Here is a 20,448-nt window from a genome sequence, read left to right as displayed (position 1 = left end):
CAAGGAATTAATGATGTCCTTGCAAATATGTAATAATCAAGATACGCAACAGAAAGAAAGGTATTCATATAAAGTGAAAAAAAAAAAGTTTTCCCCATGTGTCAGTATTTTAGTAAGAAAGCATAACAGGAAACAGAAAATTAAGTATTCAAAATAGCTGAAAAGAACCTGAAAATTATTCAAGATTTAATCAATCAAAGCTGAAGATTTGTCAGCTGAAGACAGGGTAACACATAATGCTTAAAGTCTCAAGGATCAGAGTGTAATTGAATTTTAATATGGTTGACACCTCAGCATACAGTTTCATTAGCTGATCCCTTTTAACTCCTAACAAGTAAGACGTTAATTAACAGCCAATGAGTTAATTTAAAATTTTTGACTCCTAATGAACAGAAATCAGAAGTGCTATAGGCAAGCCCATGGCTGTTACAAACCACAACCTATTGCTTTTGTGTGTATTATTGCATTGTCAAATAGTAGCTATGGCAGAGCAAAAGCAACTGCACTAGAAATTGTTCAACACACAGTAGCTTAACTAAGCAGAAAGTAGCAATTTCTTGTGAAATCAGTTAAAAATTAGTCTGCCCAACAACAAACTTGCATGAAGTATTACAAGATGCAATACGAACAAGTGGAAAACTTTTATTTGGCCTGCTCATTGTAACTATTAATGTAATAGAAAGACACATTGTGGCTTACAAAACCATGCTCGAAGCTAAAAAAAGAAATATTACATTCTGTAGCTTTGATCATTCAAACCCATGTTATGTACACTCTAACTAAGGGAAATCAAGTAGAAGGTTGTTGCATGAAATAAGTCATGTGCTACTCATTTTGTCACATCAAGTTCTGTCACTTGTTTGACAGCAACCATCTATTATACAGTGCATTTTACATTTACATTATAAAGAAGTTGATACACACACACATACCTCTCAGTTCTTTGCCCTGAGACTGTAATTTTACTCAGGTCACCCTTATACTACTATAGGGGAAAAAAATTGCTTTCTGATGTATTTTTGCTTTTCATTCAGCATAAGGGTTAGTATTAAGATAAAATCATTTTCAAAAGCACAGAAAACACACAAAAATATAAATAATACGTTTACAATTTTACTTGAGCAATGATCAAAACAACCTAACATGATGTCTAAGACTTCACTGAAAAAACAGACCAGAACCAGTCATATTTAGCACTTATTTAATCAGCCAACAGCATGTCAATACAGTTAGCTGACAATCGAGCACGATTGCCTTGATCTACACAAGCCTGAGAAGCAATGGACAGCTATTCAGTCAATTAGATTTTTGAGAACTGTGTTCAAAAGCCAATAAAAGAAGGAAAAAATTAGTTTATGCAACTATAATAGCATTAGAGTTAGTAAAGGACTCAATGACTGACAATGCATCGAGTGGAAATATTAGGCTTGGTTTAAGCATTTCCTTTCTGGTTTTGCATTATGAGGGAAGATGTCCTCACTACCTTCATTTTAGTTAACTGTAGGTAAAGGGAAGAATGCATACACACAAACAGCAATGAAGCATCAAGAGTCACTAGTCAGAATAATTTATAAGTGGGATAAGACTAAAATAAAAAATTCCAGCAACATTATCAGCTTGTTTGGTTTGCATATTCTGTGTGTCTTGCATACATTTTTAGCTCTCCAATTTGTAAAACAGAGCCAATCTCTACATTCTTTGGAAAACACTCTTCAGTTATATAAGCACTACAATGGATGGATCTGCTCAACGTAAGCCAAGGGCAACAGCAAAGTTCAGTGTGTTCCATCCACTAGTGCAGACATGAGAGAAGTAGAAGCTACTCAGGATGCCACACAAATAAAACAGACTGGCAACATTCTAATTATGTCAAGCTCAAGTGCACTCTGCAGTTAACCAAAAGGGGGAAAGTAATACCACGTATAATGACAATTAAGATATGTTTTTCTTCATTCCAGTTTTAGGATCATACATTTAACTTACATCATTAAATGTTAAGGCATTAGCATCTGGAGAGTAACCAAGTTGGGAAGTTTTTTATACCTGCATGCTTTTATTGTGAGGGAACAATTCAATTTGTGTGCTTCAGAACGTAGAGAAAAAAATCTTATCATGTAGTGAACGTCACCTGTCTAGTTTCTTGAACGTATTCAGCGGACTGAAGAAATAACAATTCTCGCTTTTTTCTTTACACCAAAGCAAACAGCTTAACAGCACTACTAGCACAACGCCCCCCGTAGAGATCTCCCATTGGATTATTCCTTTATGTTTCAGTGACTACACAAAAAAACCCAACCCTACAATGTTGTAATTCAATCATGCATGCATGGAAGACTTGCATGTTGCAAAACAAAATGAAAGATAGGATGTGACATAAGAGCACCATCTGTCACATACACTCAGCAACCTCAATGAATGTTTTATGAAAAAAAATGACACAAAATTCTCTTCTATAACATTCTTTTTAAAATCCTATTTGTTCACTTCTCCATTGGGAAGTATGTTATGCAATCAGTTATGGATGGCATCAGACTGATCCCTTGAACTGCATCTTAGGATGCAAAATACTTGTATTTGTCACCAACTACAGTGAGATGTCCACTGAGGACTCCTAACAGCAGAAGAACTTGGGACTCACAGCAGATCCCTATTTTTTTTTTTTTTTTTGTCTTCTGCATAAAGCAGCCATCTTCAGTTCCTCGGGTCAACAAAATAAACTATTCTTCTAGCAGCACCAGAGGTGTTATAGGCATCCCTGTTGTTAGAGAAATCCACTACTGCTATAGCACCAAGTGTGAAAGCCAGTTTACAAATTGCTTTTGTCACAAATTCCTAAATTAACCAAATCACTGCATTCAGTGCTCGCAACACAGACTATGCAGTGGCAGAAAATGTTTTGATACATATCACTGAAGAAGAAAAATGATAATTTTCTAACCTCTTCTTCAAGACTGCTGTTGCAAAGCCCTCCAGCTATTCATCATGAGCTTTAAAACTAGAACAGTCACATGAACGATTTTATTTTACTTAGCAGTGTTCACAGTATAAAGGTTTTCGGGGCTTCCTTTGTAAAGAACTTTTGTATATGCAGTGCAGGACTGGTGAAAGATGGCAATCTGACAGCCCGGAAGACTGAAGTCTTTTATTTGTTCCTTAAGGAAAGTAGCAGGGCAAACTGCCAGTCGCAGAGAAGACCCAAGCAAGTCATCTTAACCTGAAGCGCCCCCCTCTGCCAGCTCTAACTCTCAAGAAATTATTTCCAACAGCGATTACAGCTGGAAGAGAGGAAAACAGCAGTCTTCTCAGACACCTGCTAAATTCTCTCCCACCCTTGATGGGAACAGAATTGGGTCTACCTTTTTTTTGCGTCAGCAACAAATTTAAATCATTCTTAGTTCAGATTAGTGGCATCCTTGGGGGAAAAACAAAACCCAAAACTATGCATCCCATTTAAAAGCATGACAAAGTAAGATAATGCACTGATGTAATGTGTATACCAGAATTCACAAATTGCAGAAGGACTTAACTACATTACATTAAAAAACAGATGGAATATGCCAGTAGATGACCTCATAGATACCATGCTGGCAACCCGGGACAGCAGCTGGTATAAACTGGAGCCAATCCTAACTAAGTGATAAAACAGAAGAGTACATTTTACACAGCATGTAGAACTCTGTAGAGTATTAAACTTGACCCAAGGTATCAGGTTAATTGGCTCAGTTTAGAGTATGTTCAAAGCAACGATTTTGAAGACTGGAAATACGAATGGATACAGGCCAAAGTACAACAAAAATTCTCTGTGTTCTTTCAGTGCTACTATTATCTTAGAAAGAAAACAAAACCTTTGTTTACTAAAATGTCCATTTCATAACAGGCTGGAAAGCACAGAAAAATGCATTTAATAGAAACCAATCTAAGAACAATGAAAAAAAGATAGAAACCCATATGTTCCTCAGCATAAGCATTAGTGAAAAAAAGGCATTTTCAGCCACAGCACTGTCATTTTGCATTACATACATTGCTTGGGCTGGTCAGATGACAGGGGAATTTCACCCAGCAGCTGCAGCTGTTTGCAAACCAAGCCTGCTGTGGCAGCCAAGCTGCAGTTTCTGAACTCCATCTTCTCTTTTTCATAAGCTTCAAAAAGCCAAAATTTCAATTAATTATTAAAATTATCATTCTCTTTACTCACAGGTTCAAATGTAGCCAAGGTACACTACAATGAGAAACTGCTTACATCTCATGGCAACCTGGTGTTCTTGTGATGTGTTAGGCCCAGATCAAAACAGCAATAAACTGAAAACTGCAATAAAGCATAAAAAGAAACCAATACAAGTCAAGCAATATTTCCCTATCAACAACACTGAACAGGGGATGAAGATGAAACATACTATAGTGTAAATACTAATCTTACATCTTTACCTTCACTATCCCCCAAAGAAGGTACAAGCTTTGAGCAGGACTAAACACACAAAGTGAGAATAGGCAAGTCTGTACTTATGTTCCTGTTCTGAAGCTCAACACAGAACCTCAGTTGCCCTGAGTACCAAATTAGTCCATTCTAACAGCATTAAACAATTCAAATACACCCTTTACATTCTGAAATTAAATGGAAGGGAAATCTGAAGTACTAAAGAGTGCCTATTTGTTAGCGTAACATGTATTTGGAAAACAGAATTCAAAGATTAAGAATCAAAAGAAAAGCTTAGGACATTGATTCAAAAGCAGAGCTCAAAAATTTTACGGTCTGACAGTCAACTGAAAGATGCAAGTCAACTAATTCAGACTGCACAAACTGGAGTCCACAGTAGCCCATTCAGCTTGAACACGCTGACTTCCACTCCAGCACAAACAGTTCCAGGGGGTGGTTTTGTCTGCAACAGTTCCACACTCTGCTGTGGATTCAAACACACACAGATGAAGAGGAGATGCAAAGCAGAAGCACAGAGGAAGCTGAAGACATATCTCACCACTATAAGCTTAGAGACCAAATATTTATAATACAAATCACTGAAGCATAAAAGCGACACTGTGATTTGCTGACTGGGATCAACCATTTCAAAATTCTAAAACCAGGTTTGTAGTTGTTGCTTTTCTAGGCTACAAATGTAATACTTGTGACTTTTACAGACAATCAAAATTTATCTACAATTATTAGAAGTCACAATGCTCTTCTCATGGGAAAATGTTAAATTTGATTCATCCCTCAAAAGCACATTAGCATTTAAATCAACTGTTCTGCATATGTCAAATGTTATTGTAAAGTTACGTGCAGTAACAGATATTAAAGTCCTGCAATTTAATATTATGAATTGGTAAAGGCGATAATGTGAATGACGTTAACAACAATACTGACATATCTAAAAGCAAAAAATGCCAACTGCAGTAATCAGTAATCCTTTTTCAAACAATATCAGAACCATCCGGACATCTGCTGGAAGAGTAGCACAGCGAGCTGTAGGCAATCTAAGAGACTCCTGGAATGCATGGAAGACAACTTTTAAAGTCAGATAATGACTCCCAGGGTAGATGCGATACCTGGTGATCACCAATGCAAGTAAGCTATTTGGGGACATCAAGGTTGGAGGCTGCCTGCGATGTAGCAATCACACACTGGTAGAGTTCAAGGTCGTGAAGTATATGGATCAAATGAAGAGTAAAGTCAGGATCCTGAATTTCAGGAGAGCAAAGTTCCAGCTCCCCAAGGAGTCAGTTGATAGGACCCCTTGGGAAACTGCCCTTAGGGAGAAGGGAGCAGAACAGAGCTGGCAGGTCTTTAAGGACATTTTCCATAGAGCACAAGGGGTCTCAATCCCCAGGGGCAAGAAGTCTGGCAAGAACGGCAAAAGACCAGCATGGTTGAGTCGCGATCTGTGGCTCAAACTAAAGGGCAAGGAAATGCATAGGCAGTGGAAGCAGGGTCAGGTATCCTGGGAAGAGTGTAGGGACACTACCCGGCTGTGAAGGTATAAGGTCAGGAAGGCAACGGCCTGGCTGGAGCTGAACTTGGCAAGGGATGCAAAGAATAACAAGAAGGGCTTCTACAGGTATGTAAACCAGAAATGAAAAGTTAAAGATAGTGTACCTGCCCTGATGAGTAAGACTGTCAAGCTGGCAAGAACAGATGAGAAGGCTTAAGCACTCAACAACTTTTTTACCTCAGCCTTCACTAGGAACCTCTCTTCTCACACCTCTCGAGAGGATGGGCTGCAAGATGTAGACTGGGAGAGCAAAGTCTCCTCCCACTGTAAGAGAACATCCGGTTCATGACCACTTGAGGAACCTAGATGTACATAAGTCTAAGGGACTGGATGAGATTCATCCAAGGGTTCTGAGGGAATTGGCAGATGTGCTTGCCAAGCCACTCTCCATGATATTTGAAAAGTCATGGCAGTCAGGAGAAGTCCCTGGTGACTGGAAAAAGGAAAATATTGCACCCATTTTTAAAAAGTGTAGAAAGAAGGCCGAGGAAACTACCAACCTGTAAGCCTCACCTCAGTGCCTAGGAAGATCATGGAACAGATCCTCCTAGAAGCTAACCTAAAGCACAGGAGGACAGGGAGGTGATTCAAGACACTCAGCATGGCTTCACCAATGGCAAGTCCTGCCTGACCAATCTAGTGGCTTTCTATGATGGGGTGACCACATCAGTGGACACAGGAAGACCCATGGATGTCATCTATCTGAACTTCTCTAAGGCCTTTAACACAGTCCCCCACAATACCCTTCTCTCTAAAGCAGAGAGATATGGATTTGATAGATGAACTGCTCAGTGGATACGAAATTGGTTGGATGGTCACACTCAGAGGGTATTGGTCAATAGTTCAACGTCCAGATAGAGATCAGTGATGAATGGTGTTCCTCAGGGGTCTGCTCTGGGACTGGTGTTGTTTAGCATCTTCATCAATGACAGAAGATTTAATTGAGTGCACCCTCAGTAAGTTTGTGGATGACACCAAGCTGAGTGGTGAGGTTAATGCCCCTGAGGGACTGGATGCCATCCAGAGGGACCTTGACAAGCTGGAGAAGCGTGCTTGTGAAAACCTCAAGAGGTTCAACAAGGCCAAGTGCAAGGTCCTGCACATAGGTCAGGGCAACCCTCAGTATGGATACAGGCTGGGAGATGAAGAGATTGAGAGCAGCCCAGTGGAGAAGAACCTGGGGGTCCTGGCGGATGAGAAGCTGGACATTGCACTTGTAGCCCAGAAGGCCAACTGCATCCTAGGCTGCATCAAAAGAAGCAAGGCCAGGAGGTCAAGGAAGATGATTCTACCCTTCTACTGTGCTCTGGTGAGACCCCACATGGAATAGTGCATCCAGCTCTAGAGCCCTCAGCACAGGAGGGACGTGGACCTGTTGGAGTGGGTCCAGAAGAGGGCCACAAAAATGGTCAAAGGCCTAGAACAGCTCCCCTGTGAAGAAAGGCTGAGTTGGGGTGGTTCACCTTGCAGAAGACTCCAAGGACACCTTACAGCTGCCTTTCAGTACTCAAAGGGGGCTTATAAGAAAGACGGGGAAACACTTTTTAGTAGGGCCTGTAGCAACAGAACAACGGGTAATGGTTTTAAACTAAAAGAGGAAAGCTGTATTTGAAAAAATATTGGGAAACTTAGTTACTTAAGCACATTTAAATTATGAAACAGTTTCTCTACCTATTAACTCTGTAAAGCTTTCACCTTCAGTGACTCACAGCACAATAAAATACCATTTCATAATATTAGTAAAACATTTCTGTCATGGTTTCCAGATGACCCCAACTTCATCAGTGAACAAAACTAACCCACAGACACATAATTTCATGTCCTGAGGTCTGGGAAAGGTGTTTTGTTTGTCAAAAAGCTTGAGAGACAACTGGTTCATTAACAAGAGCCTGAGATGCCACTGACCTTCTCTAACGGTGTCTGGAAGCACTGACCATGTTGATGCAGCATTATTAGGGACTCCGTCTAATCTGACCTTTTTTCTTGTCGTGTACATGACATGCACTCTTGGCAACTCTCAATAGTGTTTATCAAAGTAAACTTGCACTGTTCCAGGCAGCAATGTAGATGGCATTGTAGTACAATCTGTGTGCATAAACATTAATAGAAATATATTTTAGAAATATGCTTATTCACAGAAGTCTTTCACTGTTCCAAGCTATCTCCATCTTCTCTTTTGGCAACACTCAGCACAGCACGTATACCACCTTGTACGTGATAGGGGAAAGGCATCAAGGGCAGAAATCCCACTGACAACCTCTTCGCTTCAGCAACAACACAGTCTCAGACTAGCTTTGGAGCACCTTACAGCTAAGAGTGGAATTGCATCTATCCATTCATTTTGCAATTTAGAGAATACGAAGAATCCTTGTCCATAATCAGATAGAGACAGAATGACAAACGCAAGTTTTGGGAAGTGGTGCAAGCATATGAAATAACTTTTTCTAACATATTGTTTTAAAATTGTTACTGCTTTGCAATTTGAAATCCATACATGTTTCCTCGATGACCTAGAATCACCATTTGTACCTGCCTGAAAACATACCTTCCAGCAACCTTCAAACATTCCAACCGCACCAGAGAAATAACCTCATATGCTCAGTCTCTCATAAGGATGGTACAACACTGGATCCACTAGCTGTAATACCAAAGAACCTTGCTCTCTCAAGGTCTGACAAAAGCATCACAGCAGCAATAGGATATTGATAGACACATCCCTTTTGGTCAGGTAGAGTTGACTGTGGAATATAAAGTACCAGTGATTGAAGCTATTTTTCTATAACAGAACCAAGTATCCTGAAGACCTCTTAGGCTTCATGTGACAAGGAGAGAGTTCCCATTATCATGATAGGAAATGGAGATGTCAATATAACCAACAAAGACGTTTAAGTTACCATAGAAGTGTCACAGCCCTCCACCACAGCATCAAATTCTACAGATACAGCTGTAAGGTTGCTAGAGCCCAACTCAACATCTACGCAGATGTTGCCATCTTTACCAGTGCTTCAGAACCACTCACCCTGTAGCACTCAAGCTGTTAAGATATTCCGTGCCAGGTTACATCACTCTTTCCTGCATGGTTACCGTTTTATGCCATGCAGAGATACCTTATCTGCAAAGTTCACAGAGTTAAAGGAAACAATCACAAATTGCAGTTTCCTGCAGGTTTAATTCCCACCTCCTATGGTTTTGTTGGTGCTTACAAAGAAACACTCTTATCTTCTGAGAAAGTATGCCTGAAAACTGTGATTTACACATCTTACTCTGAAACCTGTTGTCAGGTTGAGGTTTCAAGATCAATGAAGAAAATTCCTCCTGTACTGAAACATTCTAACAGCCCCAAGCCCAAAAGAACAAAGGATCAAGATACACTAAAAAGTAAGGAATATTTTAAACATATATTTGTGTGTGCATGTGTATAATGAGACGATCATGCATCTTTGAATTATGATCTCTTTAACCTTCAAGCCTTTAGAAAAAGTTGCACAGGGATTTTTTCATTCAAATATGCAGTGTAAAAAGCGAAGCTATGAAAGCTGTTCAATTTTTTTTGTAAAAAAGCCAACATGGTACTGATGAAAAGTCCAGCAGCCCTAAGTCCAGTATCTATCTAGTGAAAAGAAATATGTACAAGATGTAAGAATCAAACAGAAACCTTCAGTTTCAGCATTATCAACACATTCAGTAGAACTTAAAGGGTTACAAAGGCATGCTCCTCCTGATTCTCTGCACAGATTCATGTCTCTTTTGCTGTAATTGATCTTCTAGCACAATTCTGTTCAGGTTCAGAAATGCTTTCAGAGTTCAATAGATAGCTTGGGAACTGACAAGAATTGCATGAATTTTCTTTTTCTTACTCCTTGGGAAGGCTTTGGGCAGCAACACAGAAACACTCTGAAGTATTCACACGGGAGAATAATTTTAAGGCAGGGAGATATGGAAAGAAATACAATAGAATATTTCTCTATATAGTATTGTCTCTGGAGGAAAGAGCTCTGTGATAACAGAAATTGAATGAAACAAGGCAGTACAAAAGTCTCAAAAATTCCTGCTATGACCTATAGCAAATCATGCAAAACCCCTAGGAGGGCTGAAAGGACAACCACAGGTCCACTTCGGCCTGGGAAACTGAAGTCCCAGCTCCAGTACTGAAGAACTACTGAGAAAAATCTATGTCATCACTGCCAGATGGCTGTTTAATCTCTCAATCCCCCTAAAAAAGTATTATGAGTGCTCTTTCCTAACAAAGAGTAATATTTTCCTAATATCTGATCTAAAGCTCATTTATTTTGGTACTTCTTTCTCAAGCTATGAAAAGCAATCATATCCATGTACAATGTACAGAACTTCTCAGACTTTTCTAAAATAGACTAAGCCAACTCCTACAGGCATTCCATAAAGGTGGAATGACTGCTCTATCTTTTATGTTGCTGTCCTCTAGACATTATGGTTTGACTTCATCATCTGTACAATGGCATCACAAAGCTGCAAAATTACTCCAGCTGAGTACATTGACTAGACTGGAAGAGTCCTGTTCCATGTGTTAGTTTACTTTTCTTTTGACAAGCTTCTGTGTCTTGTGAAAAAACAGAAACATCACTACAACACTACAGCCCCCATTATTTCTGCAGGATCCACCCTACCTAAGACATCTTTCAATTTGGAAGGCACCTGATAACTACATATTGTAGTATTTTTACAAACTTTTGAGAACACGAAGGGTAAGAAATATATCTTTGCCATACTTTCTTCAAAGTGCAATTCTCACAGGGAAGATAACATAGAAAGCTTTATCAACATCAAGATCTTGTCTACCAGTTACATCTCCTCACCTACTACACCAGTTAACCTATCAAATATCAAACCTTGTATATTTATTATCGGAAAACAATGGTAACTTTTTACCCAACCAGGTCACCACCTCTACACATCTATAATTTAATCACTTAATATTCTCTCCAAGTCTTTTATGGAGTTAAAATTGAGCTGGAGAGTACTAAATTGCCTGGGCTCCCACTACTTTGAAAGCAAAGAGGGAAACCTCAAATAATTACACAAACAACAGGACTGTGACCTAAAACAATATCCAACCTTAAGCATCTAAGAAAGGTGTTATTAAACTAAAGAATAATGTCAGACCACCAAAAAAAAGTCACAAAAAATTAGAACACAAAATAAATTCAGTCTAAGCATGAAAGCAGCAAAGTTCTGGATATCCTTTTAGGTACACATGCATGCAGCAGGATATCTAAACAGCCGCTACACTATGTTTGATCACTTTATGAAAGGTGTTATGTGAAGAATTTGTCTGCAATATCAGGGAGTAGAATTGCTGATGCAAATTATTCACACAGTTATGGTGCTAAACTCGAACTCTACCAAGCGCCACTGTCCTTCTTTGGACCACTCCATTGTTCTAAGACACGTTGCTGAATATTTGAGGAGGATGATGCTAATTCCTCTAGTAGTATCACACAAATGTTGGGCTTATCCTTTGCCCTACTCTTTATCCACATCGAAATTTGCTTACTTTTTCTAAACCAACTGTATAGATGGAAAATGAGACACAAATTGCATAAACAGACTACCTGAGTCAAGTCACTGCCCCGGCTGCTGCTTTTATCTTTCTTCCTGAGTTTTTATCTGTAAGTGCACCCAAGTTGATTAATCTTTCCTCTTATGTGCACAGCTACTTAGGCAAGTGCAATCAATCAGGCTGTCTTATAATTTTGTTCTATTCCATTGACTTTACTGGTCTTCTCTAAACTCAACTATTCTGAATAGTCACGCCTCACATATGGCTTTGAGAGCAACTAATTAAAACCCATCAATCCATTTATGTTAAATTCCTTCCATTTACTGAGATATACAAATTACCAAATCAAAACCACTCTTTGGTTTGATGCCGTGAAAAAGCCAAACTCAATAATCAATGCCAATTTGATTATTAAGCAGGTATTCTTTTAACAAATGGTGCCAGGATACACAGGGGGTAACCCACCTAATGTGCCCGACTATTGAGGCTGGTTACATGACTTTTATAGTGGTTAAGCATACATATCCATATAGACTCCTGGAAACATGTTACATATCCACCTTTCCCAGGAACTCATTATCATAGTTTATCACCCACTCTTGTATGCACATCACAGTTTCTTTGCATCTTCAGAAGCCTCTGATGGCCTTCATCTTATCTCCTTCCTCACTGTGTCCTCTTGGTGAGCTCAGGTCCGTCCTTTGGTCCTGCTGCAGAACTACCTTTGCAATATTTGATTTGTTCCTTGTTTCAACAAGTAAACAAGCTAAACTCCTGTTACAATCACATTCTTTCTAAGTTCAAGCTGGCCAAGATTTGACTCTTTTTATTCCTATTATTGCTTAAGCTAATTCATTCCCTTAACACAATGATTTATTCCTTCCTTCACTGCCCATGGCAGGAGGTTTGGAACTGGATGATCTTTAAGGTCCCTTCCAATCCAAACTATTCTATGATTCTAATCCATTTCCTTAACATAATGATTTATTCCTTTCTTCACTGTCCACAGCAGGAGGGTTGGAACTGGATGATCTTTAAGGTCCCTTCCAACGCAATCTATTATATGATTCTATGATTCTAATTCACTCCCTTAACATAATGATTTATTCCTTCCTTCAGGTTGAAGAGCTAAAGGAAGTCAGACATGAAAGCAGCCTTTTGAAGGAAAACCACTGAGATGCACTTGCCTGACTTTCAGTCTGGAACACAGAATCATAGAACCACTAGGTTGGAAAAGACCTCTTAGATCATCGAGTCTAACCATTCCTATCTGCGGCTATACCATGTCCCTGAGCACCTCATCTACCCACCTTTTAAATCCCTCCAGGGATGGGGACTCAACCACCTCCCTGGGCAGCCTCTGCCAGTGTTCGATGACCCTTTCTGTGAATCTTCTTTTTTCCTGATATCCTGTTCGAACCTCTCCTGGCGCAGCTTGAGGCCATCCCGCCTTGTCTTGTCCCCTGTCACTCGGGAGAAGAGGATAGCACCCACCGTCCCTCTCTACACCCTCTTCCTAACCCTCTCCCTGACCGCCACGGCCGACCCTGCGGGTGGAGCAGGGCGCACGGCCCAGGCCCTCCAAGTCCCCCTCCTACTTCCAGCATAACCTCGGCTGCCGCTCCGGCCGAGCCTCCCGCAGCGTTCCGGGCCGTGCCCGCCGCCGACACCCCGCTCACCAACAGAGGGACCCCGAAGGTCATGGTGCGGCCCCTCCACAGCTTACGGAGCCTCTCCATGCGCCTCCTCCCCGCGGGTGCCGGGCGGCGCTTCCGGCGGTGCCAGGTCCGCACGCCGCAGCGTTCCCCCCGCCGCCACGCGCCCGGGAAACGGGGTTCCGGGCGTCGGCTCGGGCTGGGTGGGTCTGGGCACAAAAGCACTTTGGGTTAAAGGCTGTGATATGAAAAGCAGTTGCTATTACAGAAAGTGGGATAGTTTTGATTTAAGCTGAAGTAGAGTTAGGTTTCATCTAAGTAATTGTGGTTTTTGAAAGTCAGACAGAATGTCCCTCTGGTAGAGTGTTTTCTTTAAAATGATATTTTTCCAGGCACTGTCCATGCTTTGAAGAGAAGAACCGTAGAACCACAGCACCATAGAACCATAGAACCATAGAATAGTTTGTGTTGGAAGGGAACTTAAAGCCCATCCAGTTCCAACCCCCCTGCCATGGGCAGGGGCACCTCCCACCAGACCAGGCTGCCCAAGGCCCCATCCAGCCTGGCCTTGAACACCTCCAGGGATGAAGCATCCACAGCTTCCCTGGGCAGCCTGTGCCAGTGCCTCACCACTCTTATGGTGAATAAATTCTTCCTTATGTCTAGAAATTCCTCCTTATGTCTAGGAAGATAGTGTTTTGTGTGCAGTGTGCTCTGTACTGAACAGATGTGTCTGCTTCTGTGATCACCTCTGTTTGGAATCTTAACTAATCTGAAAGCCAAGGTCAAGTAGAGAGCTGGAGGCAGCTCCAAATTAGCAAGCGTTTTCTGAACATGTCAGTAAGGCACCACACATCTACAAACTAAAATGAGAGGAAAATCAAACATATATAATAAGAAGATATGCTGATGTTGTTGCAATCTGTTGGCCACTAACTTGTTCTGAGAGCCTTGCCAGCCTAGAGGCAAATAAACAGAAATGAAGAATAAAAAGTTAACATAGCATAAAATGACTGCTTCTTGGGCACCTAAATAACATGAAGGCAACAGGGATCTGAATTCCAGAAATGCAAACACTTAGCTGGGAGCAATGAGAGCAAGAGAACAGGTCTGTGTCTATCCCTGTGCTGTGCTGAGGCTACAATGAGCTCATCACAGAGCACAGGCTCAGAGCTGGGCATCTAGCTCACCCAGGGCCTCTGGAAGTACAACTGTCCCTTTTAAAACTTCATAAACTTTTGAGAGATATAGGCCTCAAATCACAAACTCAGGAAGAGGAAACCAACTGTCAGAAAAACCCCAGTAAGAATAATCTGAAATTAAGAGACTTGATGTTAAAGATACAGATGTGCCGAGAAGAGAGTTTATTACTTTCCTCTTTCTTCTCATGCTAACTTCCAGAAACAGTTTGTATTGTAACTCTAATATTCCAACATTAGGCTAACCTCACCTTCAGTCTTACTGTCTCGCCTGAGTACTATTAGCCTTCTGCTCAAGATATCACCCACCGCTGCTGATGCCCATATGCAAAGTCTGTGCCTTTTCACTCCAAGTTTTTAAAGGGCACCGAAAGCCCTGCCAGTAAGAAGGCTTAAGAGTTTGTGCCAGTGCGATGGAGTGCTCTAGTTAAGATCCATAAGCTGCTGGTTTGTTTTCATTGATAGCTGTTGGTATCTTAAATTTTTCCACTGTGTTATGCTCTAAAACAGCAAGAGAAAGCAAATGTTTAACTAAATATAAATGTGATATAATTAAAGAATAGCAACAAAAAATTTGTAATAGTTGGAAGAATAAGAAAACAAGAATGCTGTGCCAGAGATGAACAGTAGACCTTTAAAATGTCTTCATGTTTGATAATCTAAAATGCTGTTAAGTTACAGAGGTAAAGCTATGATCAGTATATGTTTTATTTGCACAGTGTCCCTTTGTTTTTGTCATTGTTGGTCAGTCACCTTGAACAGAGAGGAGTGAGGAGAAATGCTTTTGAAGATTGTAATATATTCTGGTTTTGATTTACAACAGAGGTTTGATGCCTCCTTGATGTGACCCCTACTACCATAAACAGACAGACAAACACAGAAGCAGATAAACAAACACCTGTTTTCAATGACATTGACAGCTTGCCCCAAATGTTTTTCCCAACACTTCGAGGACATATTCATGTCCCCAAGGAAGCTGAATGCAGCTTTCTTGTCCAGGTTACCATAAAGTCAGTTAAGCATGTTTTACTTCGTGAAAGGGTTTTCTGTGTGAAACGTGCCTCTGGAGCCCTAATTCTCTCCGAGATGTGTACACGGTGCTTTATCTAGAGCTCAGGTGCAGAGCACAAACATGAGGGTGATGGCTGACTGGCTTTTGTCACATCAGGAACTAGGTGTTTCTACAGGGAAACTGTGGTTTCCCTGGCCTCAACAAAAGCTCTGGGAAAGCCTCTTCTCACTTTCCTCCAGAGATGGATCTAAAAAGATATTTTAAAAATCACTGCACATAATGTGCTGCTGGCTATTGGCAGGCACCCTGGGAATTTCAGACAAATGAAGCTTGTGCTTCTGGTTTAGAATGCAATGACCATGACCGCAGGGGAATAGCGAGTGCAACAGTACATTGTGTTACATGGTTTCTGGGAAGCAAGATAGAGAACAGGATGGAAATCTTATTAAACATCCCTGGGCAAGCCAAGGTAATCAAGATTTGTGCTGGACTGGACACCAAGAGCTGCAGAATCATTCACAATGCAGTATTGGCTGTGAGTAGCCAAGGTTAATAAGGAACATGACTTTAGTTCAGTACAGAACTTGTAGTAATTTGTTCAGAGGATGAAAATGAGAGGCATGTTGTGAAGGTTTTGTTGCCCAAACATGCATCGCTTCAGGAGGAGGTAGAGTGAGGCCATCCTGTGAGTTATATTTCCACCCAACAGATCTCTCCAAAGCCTCCTGCTTCACTAATAGCATGCACGTGTAGCAAAACATTAAGCACTGTTTGTGCAGACATGGTGTACACCATAGCCAAGACCTTCAGCCCTGAAAGCACACACGTCCATATACCTGAGTGAAAGAAACAGCTGGTTGGACTTAGCATGCTATTGTGACCAGCAGGAGGAAACAATAACCCAACTTAAGGGCTTGTAGTTCTTTCTGGGTAGAGAGTGGAACTCCTGACTTGGTAGTAGCATTTCTAAAATGGCAACCCCCTCCCAACACTACACCTGCTATATTTTCATCTTACTTTGTGTAGCCAAGAGGAGTTTCAAAAGAGAGAGGGAGGCTGGATTTCCCCTTTTATTCTCTCCTACACCTTCTGATTAGAACTCCCTAGTGAGGTAATTGCATGGAAACGTTGCTGTACTTGTCCTTTCCTCCTTCTTTGCTTTCTCGTCAGTTGTCAGATTAAGCATAAATATGTCCAGAAACCAGATTCTTGTCAAGAGCCAGCCTGGAGAGGCCGGTGAACCAGCTGCACCCAATGGAAGGCACCATGGTGGCCCATGCATTGGAGAGGTCATCCATGCTTTCCAGATGTGGCCCTATGTTTCCCACTCCACCTCCAATAAGGGAGGAGAAGGAAACAGATTGACATTCTTTGGGTTCACCATGCACTTTTTATCTTCTCAGGTTGGCTCAAAAATAGGCTGGGGAAGGGTGTTTCTAGAGCCACATTTTAGATCTGTGAGTGCAGGATGAAAAGCTGTAGGAAATACTGACCTTCCAAACAGATTCTCTCTCCTCCTCCTTGTGCTCAGGAGGGCCATTCCCCCAAGGACAAACAGCAAATATCAGCTAGGAGAGAGTTCCCCAGGGAATCTAAGGGTAAAAAGAAAACCAGTAACACTGCCTAGAATTACGGGAACTGAGAGGGGTCGGTGCCAAAAAGCACCGATATGGTCAACAGTCATCTCTGCACCTACTCAGTAGCTGCCTGTAAGCCCTAGCCCCATCCTCTTTTTTACCCCAAAGAAAAGCCACGGTAACACATTCATTCAACTGGTGTTGTAGAACAGCAGCACCTTTCATTTGTCCTTCACATGAGTTAGAAACCTGGTAATTACAAAAGGGATGGGTCTGAGTGGAGATTGTTGCTGGTCTAAGAGATGAGAAGGTTGAGTTTCTGGCTCTGCTTCCTTCACTGGGTATAGACAGGAGATTTGTCTTAGGGGAATGGCAAACCCAGCTAAAATAGAGAGGAGGCTGCCAGAGTCACATGGGTGAGGGAAGAGATAAAAAGGTAGAAGAGTTCCAGAGAAGGAACCTCACAGTATGGTTCTCTCCTGTCCATACCCAAGCTCTTATGCCCAAGACAGACAGCAGTTCTCCATGGATCGAGGAGCATGGAGACCCTGGGAGGAGAATCCAGTTTAGTTGCCATGGTCCTCAGTTCAGCATTAGGGTTCCCAGTAATTTTGCGAAGCAACTGTAGCGGCAGCCCTTGGAAAAGGGACAGAAGCTTCACCTCCTTAGTAGAAAGGATCTTCCTTCCCTTGTGTTGTCCATTGAAGAAGAGAAGAGAGAAACTAAGGTGTGCAAAAAGGTGTGAGAAAGAAATAGTACAAGAGAGAGGACGATGTTATCTGAGGGCATACTGGGCACAGTTTAGACTCGAGTATGTCTACATGTTCGCGATATGCCTGAGGCTGAGGGGGCTGCAGAGGTGGAGGGGGACTCCTCATCTGTTGTGTCCCCCTGCTCCTCCTTGTGGAGACCGAGACTGATGTGGCTCTGCAGGGCTGCTGGAGTCAGCCACTCCTTGGGGAGGCAGCTCTGGAGGAAGGGTATGCATGAGCTGAAGTAGGCCAGGCGGTTCACCCAGCGAGGGATCTCTTTCCCGCACAGTATCTGTGGAGCAAATCAGAAAGGACCATGGTTAATAGTACCAAAACACATACATGGTGGCAATGTCATCCCCCTCTGCACTACCACCTCAGCAGGGTGAATTTCCTGTTGTGCAGAAGAGAGCTGTTGAAATGTAGGGAGCATCTTCTGCAGTCCGAAACAGCTGTAAATGCAAATGACTACGCAACTGCTTGACACACTCAGAAAGCCCTGCCAGCCATAGCCCTTGCCAGCATCATAGCAGAGACTGGGGAAAAGAGTTCTTGGCTCTCAATGATTTTGGCCACTGTTCTCCAGGCAGCTCATGGGTAAAAGGACAGATCTGCTTGTGCTTCTCAACCAAGACAATGACACTCCTTTTCCAAGCAGCTAAAAAAATTTGGAAAAATATTTAGGCTGTTGCTGGCCAGACCTCAAGTAGGCCAGAAGCTGAGCCTGACTGGGTGGATGGAGATGCCTAAGAAGCTGTTCTTGCTGCTCACTTTTCTTCTTTGAATCTGTCAAGTTACAGTATCTGGGGGAGCCTTTTCCTATCCTAGCACATCACCCTTTAATTTCTCCTCATACGGTACTTCCTAAATGTGAGAAAGCAAGCAACAAACAGGAAAATACTAGCTTCTCACTAGGCCTCTATTTCTTCATAAATGTTCCTGGCACTGATTTGCATTACACTCTGCTAACACAGATATTGTTTTACTAGGTCATCTTATATTCAGCCCAATGAAACAACCTGCTGCATATGACAGATACTTTCTTCCATGGTATTTGACCACATCTACATAGAGGTGCCATATTTTTGTAAGTATATCTGGCTTAGGCCATATAAGGAAGGTTTCCCTTTATATTTTACCATTTCCCTTACCAGACACAGAAGAGGCACATGGAACTGATTAGACGGGGTGCCTCAGGATTTATACTGTCTTTATACCGTCTTTATTTATACTATCTTTATTTATACTACTACTACTATTTATTTATACTGTTTTTATTTATACTACTGTCTTTAGTACTACTGTCTTTAGTAAATATACTGCCTGTGTGGCCCTACGTGAGTATACTAGAGCCTAAAGTTTGTGGCAGGTAAAGTAGTCAGTACCTGAATTCTCCTTCCCTCCAAGAGCTGTCTGCCATGTAGCAATACAGTCAGGGAGGAAACACCATGCTCCAGACCTTGTCCCAAAATTTATGTGGATTAGTGGTTCTTACTGCACCTTCTGCCAATACTTAATTCCTTAGCTCTTCCTGCCACCTTCTTCCCATCCAAAACTGCACTTAATTTAGTATTACTGCAAAAACTAAGAGGGCATTTGTCGGTGATCAACTAAGGAGATTATTTGATGTCTGTTATTGACAATGGAAGTGCAGTGCTTAGTGATTTCAAGAGATTTTCAGGAACCACAACTGGAGCAGTTACTATTGGATGGGCTATGCCACATTATAGTTCTTATGGACCTTCATATATATGGCCTGGGCAGAACGACCTAAACCGCACTCCAACAATCACCTTGAGAATAAGGGAATTAGCTTGTTCCAAGAGCATAGAATTTCTGATGGTGTGTGGAGAAGTGTGGAGAAGGCAGCAAAACTGTGGCTATTTTGACTATGCTAATTTTGACTGTGCTAATTGGACTATGGAATTCACTTCATTTTGACATACACTGTTTAAAAATCAATGTGTGAAACTGAAGACATTATTATTAGGTATCAGAGAACGAGCAGAGCCATTTAGCTGCTAAAATTACTTGGGAGCATAGACAGTTCTTTACCTAATACACCCCAAGGACTTTCATTTCAGTTCTTACCAGTGCTGCATTCTACTTAACCTCAGATACAGCTATATGAATCTGTATTTTTTGAAATTTTTTGTGTGTGGACAAATACTTCATTAGCAATTCTTTATCTCCTTCCAGATTCCTGGTTTCCATTGCTAGAGTCATTGCCTGAGCCTGTAGGCAGATGACCTCTCCACCTGTATTTAAGGTTCATTCATAGGTAATTTGCTGATCCAGTTGTTTTTCTCACCAGACACATCTGATCATTTTCACGAGAATACTGCTGAATTTTTAAAAATACATGTTCTACTTGAACATTGAACCTGAGCCAAAGCCAAAAGATGCAGCACAACTGCATCTAGACTTTGTAGCATTTCTCTTTCTTCCTCTCCAGGAACTTAGGCAAAATATTGCCAGCATAGACAGTGACTGAGTTTAGGCTCCTTGTGATGTATGTGTGCATGTGAGTTTAGCTTTCAAGCAGTCCTAAGTCTTAATAAAGATTTTGCCCCAGATAATAATAGAAAAACAAAAGCAGGGTATGATTCTTTAGACAATTATGTGAAACAACCAAACAGCACAAGGTCATACTATGGTTTTCACCTCTTGCCATAAAGGATATAGTGCTGGAGCATCCAGCAGTACTTAGCTAATCAGAAAACATTAAATAAA

At 41.4% G+C, this 20,448-nt stretch overlaps 2 protein-coding genes across 7 annotated transcripts in view; both read right to left on the bottom strand.

Moving 5' to 3' along the window:
* The window catches only part of LOC128852339 (cytochrome c oxidase assembly protein COX16 homolog, mitochondrial), a 49,721-nt gene extending 36,395 nt beyond the window's left edge, over positions 1-13,326 (bottom strand). Inside the window, exon 1 of one of the 2 annotated variants that reach the window (XM_054068462.1) lies at positions 13,200-13,326. In XM_054068462.1, the coding sequence (XP_053924437.1) occupies positions 13,200-13,259 (60 nt within the window). In that variant the 5' untranslated portion in view covers positions 13,260-13,326. Of the gene's footprint in view, positions 1-4,020; positions 4,190-13,199 lie in introns of those variants that run through there. The other variant, XM_054068461.1, reaches the window with a different exon arrangement.
* The window catches only part of SYNJ2BP (synaptojanin 2 binding protein), a 133,433-nt gene that overhangs the window by 34,872 nt on the left and 78,113 nt on the right, over positions 1-20,448 (bottom strand). For 2 of the 5 annotated variants that reach the window (XR_008450133.1, XR_008450136.1), the window contains one exon: positions 17,182-18,007. Coding sequence is in view for 1 of the 5 variants with exons in the window: in XM_054068459.1 (XP_053924434.1) it covers positions 17,765-18,007 (243 nt within the window). In the remaining 4 variants the exon portion in view is untranslated. Of the gene's footprint in view, positions 1-8,051; positions 8,070-17,170; positions 18,008-20,448 lie in introns of those variants that run through there. The other 3 variants (XR_008450135.1, XR_008450134.1, XM_054068459.1) reach the window with 3 other exon arrangements.

The sequence above is a fragment of the Cuculus canorus genome, chromosome 5 (genome assembly GCF_017976375.1).
Source record: "Cuculus canorus isolate bCucCan1 chromosome 5, bCucCan1.pri, whole genome shotgun sequence".
NCBI classification, from domain to species: Eukaryota; Metazoa; Chordata; class Aves; order Cuculiformes; family Cuculidae; genus Cuculus; species Cuculus canorus.
The sequence above is the reverse complement of the archived record's forward strand: the minus strand, read 5'-3'. Positions and strand labels throughout refer to the sequence as shown.